The 20492-nt window shown below is 40.6% G+C and overlaps 1 protein-coding gene across 1 annotated transcript; it reads left to right on the top strand.

Moving 5' to 3' along the window:
• The first annotated feature begins 1346 nt into the window (after nt 1-1346).
• On the top strand, nt 1347-20015 carry gfpt2 (glutamine-fructose-6-phosphate transaminase 2). The gene is made up of 19 exons (XM_026192167.2): nt 1347-1486; nt 2495-2602; nt 5134-5241; nt 5442-5567; nt 6855-6913; nt 7338-7472; nt 8486-8547; nt 10405-10484; nt 13776-13893; nt 13998-14161; nt 14420-14515; nt 14801-14898; nt 15068-15188; nt 15379-15536; nt 15706-15820; nt 15943-16070; nt 17525-17692; nt 17859-18020; nt 18962-20015. Exons 1-19 carry the CDS (start codon nt 1480-1482, stop codon nt 19004-19006), a joined length of 2058 nt encoding a protein of 685 aa, XP_026047952.1. The 5' UTR covers nt 1347-1479; the 3' UTR covers nt 19007-20015.
• Nucleotides 20016-20492: the final 477 nt, after the last annotated feature.

The following is a 20492-nucleotide window of genomic DNA, read 5'->3' as shown; positions in this document are numbered from 1 at the left end:
CTGATACTTCTACACGACATCGTCTCAGCCTGGCTATGTGCTAAAATCTCAGTTTCTGCAAGAAATTACATAATTATGGATAACTGATGTAAATATGCCCTGGGATAGCAACTGGTTTTGTTTTGTTTTGTTTTGTTTTGTTTTGTTTTGTTTTGTTTTGTTTTGTTTTGTTGTTTTGTTTTGTTTTGTTTTGTTTTGTTTTGTTTTGTTTTGTTTTGTTAATCTTGATTATTCCGTACATTATTTGTAACATTAAGTGCAGAAAAATATAAAGCTTTATTGACATTTCAAAAGACAGCCACTCCTGGACATTTCTGAAGAACTCAACTTGTCACCTTTCACTACAAATGCAGGTTCATCAGGAAAACGCATTAAGGTAGCTTAAGTCACTGAATGGATGATTAGCTATGACAGAACTATAAATACTGGAGTGTTACTGTTTAACTATTACACTATTCCAACTGTAGGATATGCAATCAGCAGGATTAGGACTGCAAGTCCAGTCCGAATACACTGACCACAAGGTCTCTAAGGAATCCAAGAAAGCAAGGTTTACACCTACAAGGGAAGAAATGTAAGGAAACCTGCAGCTTTAGCGCTTGAAGAAGTAAAAGTTGTTTTACAAAGAAGCAATGGACGCTAACACACTCATAACAGCTAAAGAAAAAAACAGTGATCTCTGAAGCATGTAGACAACATTCCTGACATGCCATATTACTGAATGAATGAATCACCATTCCTGATAATGTTCTATTTTTGCTTCTTTTAAGTAGACACCCTTACACAATGGTCCTTAATGCAAGTTTTTCAAACACCTCGTTATCACGAACTGTGCCGATTGATTCCTGAGTTTCTGCTAATTCGGGGATAAGTACAGAAAACTAGACGTCATTTTAGAGTAATGCGTGGTTATAAACGGATCCCTGTTTAAAATGTTGAGTCTGGATTTAAATCGAATCGTTTTTCCATTTAAATAGATTAACAAATAGATTTTTTTAAAGCCTGCATGCTTCAGTGATGGCGAAGGCCTGATTCTTCATTCAGAACCAGAAGTGCCGTGAAAACTGTTGAAGCTGAATTAGAGAAGGCAGGGCCCCACCTTACCCAAATGCATAACTAAAGAGAAAAGCCATTATTATTATTCACACTGTGGTCAAAGTCTACAAACTCCTGAGTCCGGCTGACGCTGGCAGGTGGGTTGGGATAAAACCAAGTTCATCCATCTTTCGACTGATGAAGTAGTGAACACCTGCGTCCGACACCAGGACGGGGTTAACAGAGCAGGCAACGGGGGAGGTGTTAGAGGAGGTGCGGCAGCCGCCTCTCCAGGATTCAGTAGTTAAATAGAGAGGGGGAGTGAACTGGAGAGCGCAGTCCGTCTGGATTTAATGTAGAAGCGGTAGAAGCATCACTTCGATCGGGAAATTACAAACGTTCTCTTTCATTTTTCAGCGGAGCCGTGAGGACGAAACTTGAACCATGTGCGGTAAGACTTATCTTCGTAAATTTGCCTTTTTTTTTTTAGAAAGATGTTGGAAAGGTTGCGGCAATTACGCACGGGAGTCGCTTTGATGGACAGTGGCCAGTGAAACTACCGATGATTTAAATGCAAGTTACAAAGCAAGATACTGGCGGACGTGTCATTTTGTCAAGGTTTTATGTAGTCACTTTGAACTTTGTGTAGTTTGAGCTCTGTTTTCGACTCTGTGTGGATTCCTGAAAAGTTTCAGACTCAGCTGCTACGTGTCAGTGTTTTTACTCACGGGTGTGAGGGACAGGTCAGAGCAGTTAGACCAGTCATCCAACTGTCAAAAGATCGGTCTGTTTCATTCACAGCGACCCGCTTTTGTCCCGGGAAGGTTGAGGTGTAATACTTTTTTTTATTATTTTATTGCTCTTAAAGAATAGCGTTTACAGTCTGAAGTAAATGTTTAACAGTTCTCCGGCCTCACCCCGAGCCTGCAAGGAAGAGGCCGATATTGCAGGAGTTTTACTTTACCCTCTCTACCTGGCTGCTACAACACTGCGTGCAATGTTTGTCCGTCAATGGCCAGCTGTGTGCCTGCGGGAGTAGAGCTGCCCGGAACATTCCTGCAAAGACACACACGCAGTCGTGTTTCCACCACTTCAGAGGACATATGCCCTAAACCTTACAACAAGTCCTTATACTACATTTTACTTACAGACTCGTTGTCGCAAAAATAAAGATCCTCTGATGATTATTCTTCCTGTAGTTGCTCATATCAAGTAGAGCAGCTTAAGTTTGATGAAGGTCATAGTGAATCTTTATTGCAGCTTTATCTTCTTTATTAATGACCTATTAATGAAACTCACCAAGTAATGTTTTCTATCCACTGCGTGTTTCTTGATGCTGTTTGCAAGAAGTATTCCTAATAAATTGTCTAAACTAAATGAACTTTGACAGCAGTTTCAACTCTGACTGCAGCATTGAGCCTCTCAGAAGATTCCGGTTCTGTTTCTGTTTCTCTAAAAGGGATCTTTGCCTACCTGAATTACCAAGTGCCTCGCACCAGAAAGGAGATATTTGAGACGCTGGTGAAGGGACTGCAGAGACTGGAGTACAGAGGGTACGATTCAGCAGGTGAGACACTCAACTTTACAGTTAGCACACACTCCCACACCCACACACGTATACACACGCACCACAGATGCTTTTAGTTCCCCTGTATGAAATCAAGGAAACATTTCACAGAATTCAATTCATAAACACTAACTAAATATATCAGGATTTGCTCTTGAACCCTTGTTTATAATATTTGCAGGCACGCAGTGAATACTGTGATCTCTATAAAGGCACAGTCTTATCCACTGAACCGCTTCCAGCACATGTAGGCTAACTTAGAAATGAAATACTCTCAAGTATAGAAGAACCAGTGTAGCATTCGATACCTGTAACTCTTAGCAAAGTGATATAAGTTACGTGTCAGCACAGCTTTCCTTCTAAAAGCATATTTGACCTACATACATTTCTAGCTGGTAGTGGTGTCATTCATTTTGCTATCATTCCTATACCAGGTAAATACAGCGCCAGTATGGCGGATACCAGTACCCATCCTCTCAACCTCTAAAGGCAGCTGTAGGAGAAAGCAGTGCATCGTGGTTTAAAAGATAGATCATCATCAATTTGCAAATTCTGAACACATTTTAATAACCACTGTGGTTTTAACATTCCACAATAATGAGTCAACACAACAGAAACACATCTCGGAACACTCTGGGTCAACTTCTGTTTTAAAAAATAAGCTCACTGGACCACATTCTGAATTTAGAAGATAGAAACAAAGTATGGACCCTCCAACACTAATATCCTTCCGATATTGCCTTTATAGCCCCAGAGGAAACCTATTTAGACAATAACAACTTAAGCCTCAGGTTCCACATAATAGTATCTGACACGACTTCACCTACTTACAGGCTGCACAAAGATGAGGAAAAGTGGTATTTGTGCAGTTTACCACTGGATTCTTTTAAACTGTCTTAAAGCACTTTGAGTGCTCTGGGAGAGCAGAAAGCACTATAAAAGAATCAGTCCATTTAGCATTTACCAAGATCAAACTGGCCTCTGAGACACAGCCTTTATCTACTAAGTAAGCCTCATACTTAGCAGAAAGATCCTCTTCCTCATCTTCCAGCCTACTTGCTTGTGCTTTACTTGAAGGTCCTATTAGTTGTTTTGAAGACTGATATGACTGCAGATTTTTTAGACTCTTTGAATGACACTGCAAGTTTAATCACTTACGTAAGGTCCTAGAAAACAACATTCGCCTTCATATGAGGAGTCTTGGTATAATTTCTGATTCAACTATGAAATTCGAGAGATGGGACAACTGTGTGATTGTTTCGTTTTAAAGCTGAGGAATATTATCATATTGCATTGTGTCCTCTTTCTCAAGGATATGAACATTGTTAGTACTGCACTAATCTCCTACAGACTTTATTATTACAGCTCACCGCCCCCAACTTTATTGCCCAGTAAACACTTAGAGCTGCTTGTGGACGGGTGAGCTCCGAGTATGTGGACTAGCTCTCCTATCGCAATCAAATGTTCTTCTATAAGCACACAGATGCATATTATATTTTACTTAATAACATCATGAAATGTTTTCATTTACATAAGCATGAAGCCTTTAAGTACAAAAAGCATTGCGCCTGCAGTGACAGTGATGAAGATTAACTTCTCCTGACTTCTAAAAACCAAAATGAAAGTATCACCATTTACTCAGGCACTGCTTAAATAAAATCTTTTGCCTTTTAATCGTTCAAATTTATTTCAACCTTCCAAATTCCTAAGAAAGATTTTCCAAGTTTGGCATCGGGAACGATCCACTCTTTCCGGTGTCTCGATACATGCTCAATCACCCAGAGAAAGAAATCCCAGAAAGTCGATTCTGTTCATCTGAAAATGCTACATCCAGATGAACAGAATCGACTTTCTGGGACTCTTTACAGTGATTTCCATCAAAACCATTTCCCCCTCACCTGGCATATCATAGCAGCCTTCACAGGAATACCACCAGTTTCCAAAGGTGTGTTTTTCTTTCTGCCTTCCTGCCCCAACACTTTTCTACAGTTTGATTGAGCTCCTCCTCCACTTCCTGCTACACATCAAACCACTAAGTCAACAGGGAATTTCGTCATTAAATTTTATTGTCGTCTGTAAGCATGATCCGAAGCCGCAGTACCTTCATTAAAGAGAAACATGTCATGTTTGGGATAGTTGGGCTGGAAAACAATATGATCTTTTGACAGTGACATCTAACTCAGAGCCTTTCTATGGTATCCCATACAAAAAGCACACCCATACAAACACATGCTCGTATTTGTTCATCCTGTTAGAGCAGGATGAAGCAACAGAATCAGAAGGTCATTGTAAAACAAACACGCACATGCAAAATCAGAAATAGTACCTCCTATAATAACGTATTGTATCTCAAGTTGCTTTGATTGTCCTAACTTATCTTGCTGCAACTCATGTTCAAAATCTTTCATGTCTTTTTGTGGTGAGCATTATTGTTATAGTGAGCACAGCATTTTGACACTTTACTGTTTGCTGCCTTTTTGTTTGAAAAAATGAGTTAACACCTCACCTCCACCCTCTCTCCCTGTTACCAGGTATTGCTGTGGATGGCCCTAGCAAGACAACAAGTGACCGAAACAATAACAGCATCTGTTTAATCAAGAAGACAGGGAAGGTCAAGGCTCTGGACGAGGAGCTTTACAGTAGGTTTCTCGGGGGGGGGGGGTTTCTGTGTCTGTTCACTTGGTTCTGATTAGCTCAAAAACCTTCTCATCGTCCTCTTTAAAAGTACAAAACAATTGAAGGAATTCTGAAAAAAACTTTAGCATTTGTCAAGCTTAAAAATCATCTGAATTCTTGTCATGTCAGTAACAGGGCTGGTTTTGTGTTTTTGCTTGTCCAGAGAAGGACTCGCTGAACCTTGATGAAGAACTGTGCACACACTTTGGCATCGCTCACACCCGATGGGCCACCCACGGAGAGCCGAGCGCTCTCAACAGCCATCCTCATCGCTCTGATAAGGATAATGGTAAGATGTACTCACAAAGTATATATTTATGGGATCCTCATAGACAGCAAGTCACTGAAAAACAAATCCATAATAACTGCATGTTAATAATTAGCATCTTGCTCCTCTTTGGGGCTGGTTTTTACTTTTACATGATCTTTTTAGATCAAATCAGCTAAATAGAATAAAGAGCAAGAAAGTCTACACAGGTGTACGAATAATTAATGTTGCAGAGCAAGGATATCAGACATAAGGAAGATATAGACGGGCAGCACGGTGGCACGGTGGTTAGCACTGTTGCCGCACAGCAAGAAGGTCCTGAGTTCAATTCCAACATCAGGCCGGGGTCTTTCTGTGTGGAGTTTGCATGTTCTCCCCGTGTCTGCGTGGGTTCCCTCCGGGGACCATTAACCTCCTAGGACCTGGCGTCCACATATGTGAACATCACATTTTGGGATGTCTAGACCAAAATACCTAATTTTTCTCTACAAGGGGCTGATATCCACTTATGAGGACATTATACTGACACTTTTCTATCAACATTTTAAACGAATGTCCTCATATGTTGATCTAATTTTTCTCAGAAACCAAAATTAGGTGCATGCCACTCTGTCGGCCTGCATTAAAGCAAAGTGAGCTGTACATATGTGAAATGAGTTTGGCATCTCTGTTGTAGAGGGTTGACGAGAGACTTTCACATGGAAGAAGTTGGGTTCACGTCCAGGGTGACGTCAGAACTCTGCGCTGGCTCACTTTTTTCTCCTTTCCATGTGAAGCACATGCAAATGCCCTCTTTGCTTATTTGGTCAGAGTTGCTTAGAACGATGAGTTGAGGACTATCTGTTTTCAAATTCCCTCAGAATTCTTCCAACTACTGCTTTAACATCCATGCCCAACAAATTACCATGCTGCCTACCTTTTTAGTGCACAGGCACGCCTTCTATTCATGAACTGAAACCAAAACGTTTGTCCTAAGTGTGCCACGTTTACAGGTGTGTCAGTTATGTACCTTGGCTTTAGAACATGCTCATCAGAATTAGTGTGACAGAAAATTACAAAACTGACTCAAAATTAGTTTGCAAAAAAATATAGCAGTCTTATTATGTTGTTATCATTATGATAATATATGTTTTTGCACTTGTTCGTACTCTTTTAAATTGTCCACCTTGTATTGATAGTAGTGTTGAGTATCTGTTAAATCCAGTGCTTTGTGTTAAACTTGCCTAAGCGCATACTTAACATTGTTGTCCTAAAGGTGCAGCGGGTACATAGCTTCTATAATCTTTTCACTCTTGTTGTCTTTCTCAGAGTTTGTCGTCATCCATAACGGCATCATTACCAACTACAAAGAGCTGAAGAAGTACCTGGTACGTAATCATCTCATTAGAAAATAATCCTCTTGACGTAAACGCACTTCCTATGCTAAAGGCCTTATTGTCATTGCCATTTGTTCCATTGATTATAACACTGTTATTGTGGATGTAGATGGGTTTGGTAGTCAATTTGTCACATCACTTAAGCAAATAAAAGAAAATATATATATGTATGTATTAAGATACTAGATGTTACAAATCTGATTGGATTTTTCTTCTAATTTTCGTCTACATAAAGAAAATATGGACTTCAGTCTTAAGTCAAAACTTTAATCTGTTCCACATTAATTCTTTTGAGGTTTCTGAGCTACTGAGCATGCGTGTGTTGCTGGAAGATTCATTAAATGCTTTTAATACAGAAACAGTTCAACAGTGTGGATTAAATTAATATTAACTTCTTTTTTTTTGCCTTCCTCAGATCAACAAAGGTTACGAGTTTGAGTCAGAGACAGACACAGAGGTGATCCCGAAGCTGATCAAATATGTTTATGACAACAGAGAGAATGACAGCATCACTTTCTCCAAGCTAGTAGAGAGGGTGATTAAACAGCTGGTGAGTTGCTCTCATAGCAGCAATGCACAATGGCCTACTTCATGGCTTCACAGATGCACTCTTTTGCTTTCTTCTCCAGTTTTTGCTTCAGTTTAAGCAGTGGAAAAGTTTTACAGCGAGTTTGCTGGTAACCATGAAGGCTAAAAGACTGTCACTGAATGTCATAAAGTGTATCCGTGACAGTCATACACTCATGTACTTATTTTACTTGTTGTGAAACTGCTTAGATTTCCTGTCCATTAAAAAACACGCTCCATTACAAACACACATGCTATGGCAACCGCCTGGACAGCATCATCAGTGACATCATTAGTCACAGAAAAAAGGGAAAAAATAAAATGAAATAAAAAACGTCAGTTTTTAATCATGTGAGTAACGCTTTAATGTCACAGTCGCAGAGTAGAAGAACAGAGGAAGTATAGGCGGCCATTCTGAGTAATGGGAACCAGACGGTTGAGATGCCCACTAAAAAAATCCCGGATCATGACACCATCCCTTCGCCCTCTACTGAATGCTTGCTTACCCACTATCCACCCACCCATCCTTCAACCCCCACCCCATATTTCACCACCACAGCCACACACTCAGCCAGTTTGGCTTCAATAACCACCACAGGCAGACTTGAAGTCAGTCCTTTCGAAACACAGCTGATCTTGTACAATAGGGGTCTCTTTTCTTTTAACCCCCCCAGTTTTCACACACACACCCACCACCTTGCACCTTAACATCCCCCCTCCAACACATACAAACGCACATGCGCACACACGTTTAAAACCCGTAGGGCCAGGAGAAACATTTGTTTGTGCTCTGTGTCTCTCAAAGGTCCCACACTTTCCTGGAATGGTTAATTGACTTTACGTTAACTTTTTGAGATGTTTCTTTTTATTTTATTTTGATATTATTATTATTATCCTTCTTCTTCACCCTTCATTTCTTCATCATTTATTGGACTGAATTATTTCATCAAGCTTAACTGAATTCTTTTTTCCCATTGCTTTTTTCCTGTGTTATAGGAGGGGGCCTTTGCTCTCGTGTTTAAAAGCCGTCATTTCCCCGGAGAGGCCGTGGCAACCAGGTTAGTATGCACGCTCTGACGCACACTCAGTCACACACTGTCTTTCACACATACCGCCCAGGAATATGAACCAGACTCACTGGGAGTGACTCATTCCTGTTGTTACCACAATAAAGCAATACAATATGATTTTAGGAGGCTCCTTAGATTTATGTGTTGTGGCTTATCTGAGCTTACATTTACTATGACAGGACTCTGGAACTTCCTTTGTTTATAATAGTGGATATATGCGCTGAGGAAATTCTTGTTCGGCTATGTGTGAGTACAACCTGCATCTTAGGACCAGAGACTGAATTGAGAGCCTCCCCCCCCTTCTGGGCCCCTGGCCCTGGGCCACCTTCTCTGTAATTTATTAACAATGAGGGGTTCGCGTTTCAGCTCCAGGAAATTTGGCTGGGTCGCATGAAACTCCAGGTTAATTGTTTCTCATCAGTTTATTCATACCTTTCCTGGTTCAGTGACCCTGCCAGAGATCAGGGAAAAGGCAGCGCACTGGAGTAAGTTAAGAAGGAAGAGAGAAATGAGGAGGGCGGCAAAATGAGAGGTGGGCGTAAAATCTCACCGTGTTTTTAAGATGAATTTAAGATGAATCTCTGCTGTCTCAGCTGTCGCCTGCGTTCTAAAAGCCGATATCAGTATAACGCATGTCATTGGCCGTACTCGATGTATTTTTGTGGTTTACATGTTTAACAATCAGCATTGTCTGCCAAGACAGAGGGAAAAGGGGAATGTTTTCAATTATCTAGTGATGCTAGACACCACCCACCCTTTGCCATCATGGATGACCTTCACAGCGAAACTTTTACTCTCACAACCTCGGCTTTGCTTTCTGGGACTTTGTTCTGCCATTTCCACTCGTGTCTTTTATTTAATACAAGTCCCTGTCATACCCTGTTGAAGGTGTAGCATTGCGCCATTTTTCTGCCTCACCGGTCTCTGTAACAGGCACTTTATTGTTGTGCCTTTCAGCCTGGAGAGGAAGTTGTAACACTCTGAATCTAACCAAATCCGAAAGTAGATCCAGCACCATTCCATGCAGATGCTGTTGTGTTAGACGTCACACCCCTCTGATTCTGCTATGCTTGCATGCCATACACACTAGAGTGTGCTTGGTGTGGTTTAGTGTAAACAAGCCAAAGTGGTCCTTTAAACATCGTTATCATGATAAGGCTCTCCGTTGATTTCACTTCTTCCCATCTCTCCCTTCTTTGGCGAAACTACAATATTGTACTGGATGGCCACCACATGTTTCTGTTTGCAATCCTCCATTTTCAAGCCCCACGCCTCTTAAAACAACCATCGTGCTTACGTCAGCAAAGCCCCAGAGACATGCGAAGCAGAGAGAAAAGATGCAGACAAGAGAAGGAGGAGAAGTAAGGAGAGGCCTTTAGAATACGGCTTCTTAACTCACAATGAAGTGGTTTTGTGTTGACACACTGTTTGCACTGCGATCACTAAAGTGCGTGTAAAGGTGTCTCCTGTTTTAAGCTTGGCATCCTCACACCTTCCTCCCCCACCTGTGATACATGTTTACACTTTCTCTGCCTCCTGAGCCAATAAGAGACGTCCACATGGCATCAACGGCCAATGCGGACCCAGTGACTTGTTCCAGGAACAGTCAAGCAGTCTTGGAAATATGTACAAAATATGGAGGACTAATGTTGAACACACTGAATGTGCAGTAGTATAAGCAAGAACAAACGAAAAGATTTCTTTAATATTTTGCTTTGTTTAGAAGTATTATAGTAAAGAATGTCAGGACATGTCCTGCAAAGCAGACGATGAATGTGAAACCTAATCTTTCTCCCATCTCTCTCCCCCCCCACCCCCCCTCCCCCCCACCCCTTATCTTGGCAGGAGAGGAAGTCCTATGGTCATCGGTGTGCGAAGTGAGCATGAGCTGCTGACCGAGCACATCCCCGTGCAGTACAACAGTGGTGAGCTCTATTCCTCTTTTAGTGCCATATTCACTTACACTGCACCCTAAACCTGCCCGTCCTAGAGTCTAACTGTAGATATGAAGATTTACTGCACGATAGAAAAGTGGGACATGATGAAATATTTGGAATGTCAAGATAAACGCTCTGTTAAATTATCTAACATGATCTCACTCCTGCTGGTTATCATATGGATATCTGACCCCTATAAGGAAGCAGTTGTAGTTTTATTGTTCAAGGAAGTTTCAACTGACTGGGACAGTCCCCCTGAAGCAATTTGCTTTCTTATAACAGAGCTGTGAAGTTTAAAATATAAATATCCCCCCGCCTTTTTTTTTAAGCAACGCTATTTCATCACTGCTTAAGAAGCATCTTAAGAACTGTGTGGTAAAATTCTTACCAATTTAAAGCTTGAAAATGTTTTTTCTTCATGTTTCTAGTACCAAGTTTAAATGCTCATTTAAGGATGAGGTGAAAACCCAAACCATTAGCAGCATTTTCTTACTTATGTGTGTTTCTCAGTCCCAAGGTTAGTCAGTCCAATTTAATTTAGCTAAACCTGTATAAATATTCTGAGCTCATACGTTTTTAATGCTTTCTGTGACAGTTTGGCACTGTCATTCTGAGCAAACTCATACTGGAGCAAATATTTGTTCGGCCTTGCTCTTAGCCACTAATAAGATGCACTAGTTAGTATTTATAGCAGCAGGATGGTGTATTTGGGACAGAGTCAAATTAAGATACAACGCCTATGTTTATGTTTAAAGAAGGTATAGAGATTGGTTCATGTATAGCCTACAGAAACAACCCCACACTCTCAAAATAATTTTCCCAGCTACTGTCAAAGTAATACCAGCTTTCCACTTTTTACTGTAAAGTAATAATAAAATAAAACATTTCTTACAGTGTAATAGGGAAACTTTGTGTCAAGTTTTAAAGGCAGTGGTGTTTTGGAAATTGAATGACATCTTGAGAAACATTTAGTTTAACAAAATTCGAGACTTCCCCAGTTTGGGTCCAAACTTTTTGAAACCACCCACCCTGGTGCATTCACTGACTCTAGTGGCGTATTCACATGATAGAGTGTCCACTGTTAAAAAACCCCAGTCCAGTGAGAGCAGCGGGAAGGCTGACCACTAGTCCCTATGCTCCATGAGTAAGAATAACACCGATGTTTAATCTGAGCGTGAGTTCTGCCAGGCTGTGGAGTGAAGCTCAGCCGGCCATATCAGGTCAGCTAATCCACATCAGATCAGCTGATGTGGATCTTTCTCATTTGCAATTCTCATACGTGCTGTGCTATTTAATATATTTTGGGGCTATATACAGTTGCAGCCTCTGCAAGCTGCTTTGCAGACGCACCTCCACCCCAACTCCTCAATTTCATGGTATTCTCACTATTTCTGGCTTCATTATTGTGACTGCCTCTGTTCTGTGAGTGGGTCCTGCTGCTGCTGCTGCTGCTGTTCCTGCTCTCCCCACCTCGTGCTTTCCACAGCGGCACACGAAAGAGCAGGGAGATCCTGGATACAGAGCTAAATATAAATGACTGTAGTTTGAATAATAATCCCATTTTGAATAAAGTGATCCTGATAAAGCTTTTGTCAGGCGTTGTCAAACCACAACAGGGATTTGTTAAAAACCACTGCTGATCTCATTTAGACACTCCCAGTCATTGCTGCTGAATGAGAGATGGAGAAGCGTGCTGAACTGGTATTACTTGCCTGGCTATAGCAAACTGCATTTTGGTGTAGCCAGGCATGAGTTTGAATTTAAATTGGCATGATGATTCAGGTGGCTACATTGGTTTATAGTGATTGCTTGGCACAAATTCACACAGCCCTTCACCCACAGAACCTGCAGATAGTGGAGGGAACGAAGAGGAAAATGTAGTGAGGTGTTACAAACTGATCACAGTTTGAATGTCTAAAATCTAAAACTTGAAGTATCTTTTTTAAATGTCCAGATATTGAATCTTACAAAGAGATCCTCAGCTGCTACGATCACACCGCCCTGCTGGTGTTCTTTCTTTCTTTCTGTAGACTGTGTCCGCAGTATCTTATCTATCTGCGGTTGTTAATGAAGGCATCCAAAGTTCAAGGCAGAGGTACTTCCAGGGCAGGCACTGAAAAGCTTAGTGTCGTGTTTTAAATGACCTCAAAAATGGCGTGATAAGTCCTTTTTGGGTCATTTATTTAAATATACCATTACATATAAGATATTTTCTAAATTTAGTGACTCAAATTTAAATCCCCAGATTAGCTAACAGGCAAAGAGTAATTTATTAACCAGACATATTAAGTACAAAATCGGTGTTTCACTTCGTCTGTTGTTCACATTAAATGTATAAAATTTCTCTTTTTTAGTTTCAAGCCTTGTCAGAATTAGAAAACGTCCCAGCCTTAGCAAGCCCCTCTTCATCTTAGAAAAGTAACAGACAGATATGAGTAAAAAAGTCAGGTATACTTGGAAATTAACAAATTATAGGCTGATTTGTTTGTAGAGGCATGAATGCATACTCTGAGTAGATTCAGAGTATGTGTATAATGTGAGGAGGAGGATGGTTTGCCTCTGCAAATAACCCAGTCTTAGGTACACAATAAGACTTCACAGATGGAAACCACTCTTTCACCCTGCATAAACACTTTGTGTGGGGCTTCAGCAACCCTCAGCAAATTTGTGGGGGTTTTGTTTGTTTTTTTGTTTCTCTGCATACTTTTGAATCTTTTGATTTGCGATAAAAAAAAAAAACAGTATCTTTTTGAGCTGCAAAGCCACTCCTCGACTTTGCAATGTGCAGGTTTCTAATGCTGAGAATGTAATGTTTGCTGAATAAAAGCGACTTTCAGCTGCTCCCTTTTTCACAATGGGGTCGTCACAGCAGGTAGCTCCACATGTTTGCTTTGGCAGATTTTTTTTTTTTTTTAACACCAGATGCCCTTCCTGACATAGCCCCAGAGGGATTTATGTCTCCTCCCTGTAATCAAACAGGACAACTTTTGTGTATTAGGCAAACGTGCAAACCACAAATGAATAAACAAAGGAAATACAGTGAAACAAACTCCAAGGATACAGGAATAAAATCCAAGATATTATTAAGTAAGCCATTCTTTGCACAGAAGCAAACAAAATCCAAGATAAGTCTAGTCGTAAGAGGAACTTGCTTGAAACTTAATAAGTAATAACAACAAGGATAAATGGCTGGGTATGTTGACTACAATTAGTAAAAAGACTAAATGGCAAAAACAGCAGCATGTCACTGAACCTTGATTTTTGACTTCTGACCTGCAGCTCAACACAAGGAGGAAGTCCATGAGAAGAACAGTCGCAACCGAGCTGACAGCTCCAGCGCCATCAACTCTGTGGGGGATGGCAGGGCTGTGGAGTTCTATTTTGCTTCTGACGCCAGGTGAGGCCTCTTCTATGTGACTCAAAATGCAAAAACATAATATTACTAATTTATATTACTCATTCATTTCTTTTCCCCAAATGACCTTTTCTGTCTACCCACAGTGCCATCATTGAGCACACCAACAAGGTGTTGTACATGGAGGATGATGACATAGCAGTAGTGACCGGAGGGAAACTCTCCATCCACAGAATGAACCGGCAGGCCGGTGAAGACCCAGTCAGAGCTATCATGACCCTACAGATGGAGCTGAAGCAGATCATGAAAGGTCAGAAACTATTTGAAATTACTTTGTGGCTCTTAGGTAGCTAATTTCAAATTGCAAGTACTGTGCATGCAGTGCAGCAGATTTAAGTCAACAGTTACACATGCTCGCCCTCTGCTGGCTGAATGCGTGCAAACAAAGCCACAAGACAAACTCCGTGCATCCTTATTTTCTGTCTCACTTCTTGTTAGGAAAGCATTCAGCATGTCACGGTGTGTCAGAGAATGTGATGGTAATGTATGCCCCTGTTGTCCTTTGCAGGAAACTTTGATGCCTTCATGCAGAAGGAGATCTTTGAGCAGCCGGAGTCAGTAGTCAACACGATGAGGGGCCGCATTTGTTTTGACACCAAAAAAGGTGACAAGTGAACTGATAGCCAGTCCTATGTTCTAGCATGTCCCACTACCCTCTAATATAACTGGGAATGTAAAAAAAATGACTCTCAGATATAAAAACATGTATGTTATGATCGCTACAGCAAAAAACGTGTTTTTATGAGCCTTATTTACCTCCTAAAATGCACTATTTAATAACTGCAGGCGGTAAACACATGATGACTGGGCACTAAAGTGTATGACAGACATTAGTTGTGATGCAGTGAGTGATCAGTAGGTCTAACTGTTTCACGTTCTGTTCTCTCAGTTGTTCTCGGAGGGTTGAAGGACCACCTGAAAGAAATAAAGCGTTGCAGACGGCTAATCATGATCGGCTGTGGCACGAGTTTCCACGCTGCGGTGGCTGTGAGTACAGCAGTTACATCATTATTTTAGCTTGTATATGCTTGATGATGGCATTTTGCAGTAAAGAAGGCAATCATTAGTAACAGACGAGTTCAAAGAATTAAATTATTGTATGGATAGAGTGTAGCAGTGTTAATTAATCCTCTGTTTTTACTCACTTGCTCTACAGACCAGACAGATCCTCGAGGAGCTGACGGAATTGCCTGTCATGGTGGAGCTGGCCAGCGACTTCCTGGACCGTATCACACCTGTTTTCAGAGATGATGTTTGCTTCTTTATCAGCCAGTCAGGTGATAATGTTGCACAATAGCACTTTTTTATCTTCACTTTCCTAAAAGTGGCTTTAGAAAGAAAAGCTTTATTTACACTGTAATTTCCTGTGTGACACCTATCCACGTTCAGTGCCTTTTTCATTTTTTCCTGAAACAGGAACATTGTTGTGGTTTATGAACATATGTTTTCATTCTCTGTGCTCCTTAGGAGAGACAGCAGACACTTTGATGGCACTGCGCTACTGCAAAGAACGGGGAGCTCTGACAGTTGGTGTAACGAACACTGTTGGCAGCTCTATCTGCAGAGAAACCGACTGTGGAGTCCACATAAATGCTGGGCCCGAGATAGGAGTGGCTAGCACAAAGGTATGGCTGGTTTATGGTCTATACTTGTCTCGACTGGTTTTACCCCCAACCGGTTGTGGCAGATGGCTGCTCCTCCCTGAGTCGATTCTAAATTGGTGGGTTCTTCCTCATTGTTCAGCACAGGGGGGCTTATAAAGTGTTTCTGTGTGTGTGTGTGTGTCTTACACAGGCTTACACCAGTCAGTTTGTCTCACTCATTATGTTTGGCTTGATGATGAGTGAGGACAGACTCTCCCTACAGAAGAGAAGAGAAGAGATCATCAACAGCCTCAAGATGCTACCTGGTCAGTACCCCAACAAATCTTACAAAAAGGCCTCTGTGGATTCAAAATAAGTATTTAGATGTGGAGATTCAAGCTAAACAACATTAATGCATCGTTCACTCATCGTTCTTTTACTCTCTTAGAACTGATAAAGAAGGTGTTGTCCCTGGATGAGAAGATCAAGGCCATTGCCAATGAACTGTATCAGCAAAGGTCTCTTTTGGTTATGGGTCGAGGTTTCAACTATGCCACCTGCCTTGAGGGGGCACTGGTGAGTTACAAAAAAGCCATAATATCAGTCGTAAAATGAGTACAGTGGAATTAGGAATCAGGACATGTTATATAATCCTTACAGGGAAATTGTTTTGTAACAGTTCCTGAAATAAAAGCTATACTAAATAATGACTAACAAAATTATAAACAATCAAATGGCAACACTAAAAGAAGTTATGTAACTAGATGGCCATAGGAGTGATGTTCAGTGGAGCATTTAGTCATTATTAGTCTCTGGCTGAATGTGCACCTCTGGCTAACCACAACGCTGTGTAGAGGGAAGGGAACATTGTCTATGATGCAGAGGAGTTTTGACAACAGCTTCCTCTCTGCTACTACATGTAGACGGTCCAATTCCACCCACAAGACTCAGCCGAGTTTGAACAAGTTTACTGAGGTTTTTCGTATCATGCACCGTCAAGCCTTTGCTCTAATTTATCACAACACAGAAAAAACGTCTAATCATCAAAGGCTCAGGAAACGTCATCAACACTGTGACATTTACGATGAAGGAATAGCTTATAAAAGTAGTCAGTAGGTGACTGCGTCCAGGATCTGTTGAAGAAATCATTCAGCACTGGCTCTGTTGATGTCCCCATCTACATTTCGACTTCCGGCCTTGTAAATGGACTGGTTCTTATATAGCGCTTTTCTACTGTGTCTGAGCACTCAAAGCGCTTTATACAACTAATTCATTCACCCAATCACACCCATTCACACAAGCACTTCTTCTAAGGTCTTAAGTGCTAAGTATCCAACATTCATACACATTCACACTCTGATGGATGCATCGGAGAGCAACATGGGGTGAGTATCTTGCCCAAGGATATTTAGCATGCAGACTGGAGCAGCCTGGGATCGAACCACCAGCCTTCTGGTTAGTGGCTGACCTGCTCTGCCATGCACCTGAGCTACAGCCACCCCTTGTAGCCATGGACAATCCACATGCCTTTCTGGCTCTGCAGCGTCTGTGCCATGGTGTTCCCTCGTCTATGATTCACTGAGTGTTTTAGATGTTTTTAATCTCCTTCCTGTCACCTGACATGAACACCCTAACATCTTATTTGCCACTCTCAGATTTCTTTCATTGCCGAGGCGACGTTGCATCTGCATGTCCTTCTGATTTCTGGGATATTTGTTGTTGAGCTGATAGCTGTGTGGGCTTGCTTCAGTATCATCAGCTGGTCCCTGATACAAAGAGTGTAAGCATGTAGCTGATGGGCAACAGTATTGTCCTTGAAAAGAGCACACACGCAGAACAGAAGATGTCTAACTATCATATAATCCAAACAAGTTTAAGGAAAGAATATAATTAAGTTGAAATCGCATGAGAAAAAGCTGCTCACACAGCTTTCATACCATGCAAGGAATGTAGGCTGTGCTGTAATTTGTCTTCATTCTTACTATTAATCTTCATCCTAAGCAAGTTTTACTATTCTTATTCTGATGCAGAAAATTAAGGAGATCACTTACATGCACTCGGAGGGCATCCTAGCTGGGGAGCTGAAGCACGGTCCTCTTGCACTCGTTGACAAACACATGCCAGTCATCATGATCATCATGAGGGACGCCTGCTACACAAAATGCCAGAATGCTCTGCAGCAAGTCACCGCCAGATCAGTAGGTCTTTAACAAAACACATCTTACACATCCACCCAAGGCACACACTCAAAGTACGACAAACAGACACAAATACTAAATTTTGAAAGTCCCAAGTACAACAGAAATGAGTGGACAGACAGACTGATGTTAATATTCTTGCCCTCTCGATGTCTGTCTTCATCAGGGTCGGCCCATCATCATCTGTTGCCAGGATGACACTGAGTTGACTAAGAATGCCTACCAGACCATCGAACTGCCGCAAACTGTGGACTGCCTGCAGGGTATCCTCAGCGTCATCCCTTTGCAGCTTATGTCATTTCACTTGGCTGTCCTCCGAGGATATGATGTAAGTATTCAATGCAACCGTTGGTTTGATTATTGACAAGAGTCCTGGGAATAAAGAAATCATCATGACCAAATCCTCATATTTAGATATATAATAGATATCCATAAAGACTAATAATGGGCATCGTTTTAGCAAAACACAAGCACATGCACAGTCACTGCGATGTCTGTAATACCTCAGTAATCACATATTGATGTTAATATGAGATTTATAGCAATATTGATTTTGTTCAAATTCACCCAATGCTAAGAGCAGCTAATTATGAATGTAATGTGTGCTTCTGTTGTTTGGTTTTCAAATGCTTGCAGTGGAATCTATTTGCATGTGGATTTGATGTTGTCACACATTCATTTCAATTCCACACTAACACACTAAGATACTTCATCTAGTTGTCTGATTTAAAACTGATTTAAACTGATTACAAAACTTAAATCTAATGGTACAGTCATGGCACTCGAACATGTGCAGAATTTGGCCTTGAAAAAGATTTCCTTGAAAAAGACAGTAATGGCAGCCAGCATGTGTTCTTCTAAGCTTGTACATACGCTTTAGGGATAGTGGTGCCCATGAATACCAATGCTTTGTCCATGTCTCTGGTTCTGCTTGTGTCTATTCATCTTTTCTTTCCTTGTGAATGCTTTACTTTACTAAGAAGGCAGCTCATGTTCCCTACTCACCACAGTGCAAACAGACTTTATCTGTCAGAATTGTGAACTCTTTATTTACAGTCCATGATCACAACAATGTACAATGTATAACATTTATAGCCAAATCCTTATTATGGCACATCTTTACCAGGATGCAATTGTTTTACCATGTACACTAATATAATGAGTTGGGAAATGTGTTATCAAAAAAAAAGTTATACAGTGCTGCTAAATTGATCATGGAGAATGTGTTATAACAAACTTTCTTTTCTTTTGTTTTGTTTTTTTTTAAAGGTTGACTTTCCCAGAAACCTGGCCAAGTCTGTGACAGTGGAATAATTACAGTTCACAAAGCCCTGGAGAGGAGAGACAGCTCTTTAGGAGATTAACAGTGCAATAGTGCAATCAAACATTAAGTGTGTGTGTGTGTGTGTGTGTGTGTGTGTGTGTGTGTGTGTGTGTGTGTGTGTGTGTGTGTGTGTGTGTGTGTGTGTGTGTTGAATTGGGGGGAGGAGAGAGGGGTATTGTCTATTGTACAATGAACTTGTAAAAGAAAAAAAAGCCAAATGTGAAATCAGACCAATACACTGCTGAAGAATGGCCGTGGTATCACTTGATGAGGCCTTGCAGAACAATCTATGAAAACGACATTCACACAGCTGCTGTGCCTTTTTCTAGTCACGAGATGAGCCAAAACCGTGTAAGAAGTTTAGCATTGAAATGGTATACTGAAGTGTTTACAGTTGTGCAATACGGGGACCAAATGTGCATTATGAATGTACACAATCATGAGGTGATTGATTCAGAATTTCTATTTTATGAGTTTCGTATGTCAACCGGGGGCTGCATACCTCTAGGCTGCAATATCATGAAAAGTCATAAAATCACTGTGCCTGGTGGGCCAGTAACCCATAACTTTGTTTTTTTTTTGTTTTTGTTTTTTAATTTCATCTTAATATAAAATATGTCATCTTTCTGTTCTGTTTCACAGAATTCCAATTTCCCCCTCCCTCCAAAAAAACCCCCCTTCCTTACTTATAGGGTTGAGCATTTCGATAAATTAAAAAGCACTTATGCAGCAAAAACAAATAATATATCATAACTTTTAATAATAATTGTTTTCTTTTGCTTTTTTGTTTGTGTGTTGGTTTTTGTTTCAGGCATTTGAATGGGTTTATAATGATTCTAATAATAATATTCTGTATTTGACTGTTTTTTTTTAATTATTATTATTATGGGAAAGACTGATAAAATTGGAGTTGTATCTTTAACTATGATTGTGTTTTATACTGTATCTTTATAGACAAATGGGAACTGCCAATCAATAAATTGAAAATTCATTCTGTTCTTTTTTTTTTTTTTTTTTTTTTTTTTTAAATGACATCAGAAACAGCAGTATGCGACATTACGTGATGGCAGAGCTTCAGTTCATCCTTTGTCATTTTTTTTTTTTTTTTTTTTTTTTTTAATAAATAGGACAGGGGGAATGAATGAGAGAAAGAGGGGGAGAGAAAGAAAGAAAACCAAAGGGGAGAAGAGACGGTGAGAAGGGGGGGGAAGAGAGAGAGAGAAAAAAAAAAAAAGAACTCCTGGGTCACCTGTATGGAGAGAAAAAAAAAAACAAACAAAAAAAACAAACAGAGGAGACAGCAAACAACAAAGAGCAACATAATAATAGAGAAAACAAAGCACCATCACAATAAACTAGCTAGTCATAGATATCAATATTTACTAAATAATAAACGATATTGTGCAGCACGCAAGATAGACAGCGCACAGTGTGCTTTGAGGTAGCAGCCAAGAAAGCTTTAGTCCGCGTCTGTGA

Source organism: Astatotilapia calliptera, chromosome 2 (assembly GCF_964374335.1).
Source record: "Astatotilapia calliptera chromosome 2, fAstCal68.1, whole genome shotgun sequence".
Taxonomy (NCBI): domain Eukaryota; kingdom Metazoa; phylum Chordata; class Actinopteri; order Cichliformes; family Cichlidae; genus Astatotilapia; species Astatotilapia calliptera.
The sequence above is the reverse complement of the archived record's forward strand: the minus strand, read 5'-3'. Positions and strand labels throughout refer to the sequence as shown.

What these genes read in the sequence shown, in the direction of transcription:
- gfpt2 (XM_026192167.2), top strand. An exon ending in AGAGGGTGATTAAACAGCTG is followed by an intron (nt 7,473 to 8,485) that starts GTGAGTTGCTCT and finishes CCTGTGTTATAG; the next exon opens with GAGGGGGCCTTTGCTCTCGT. An exon ending in GTTTCCACGCTGCGGTGGCT is followed by an intron (nt 14,899 to 15,067) that starts GTGAGTACAGCA and finishes CTTGCTCTACAG; the next exon opens with ACCAGACAGATCCTCGAGGA.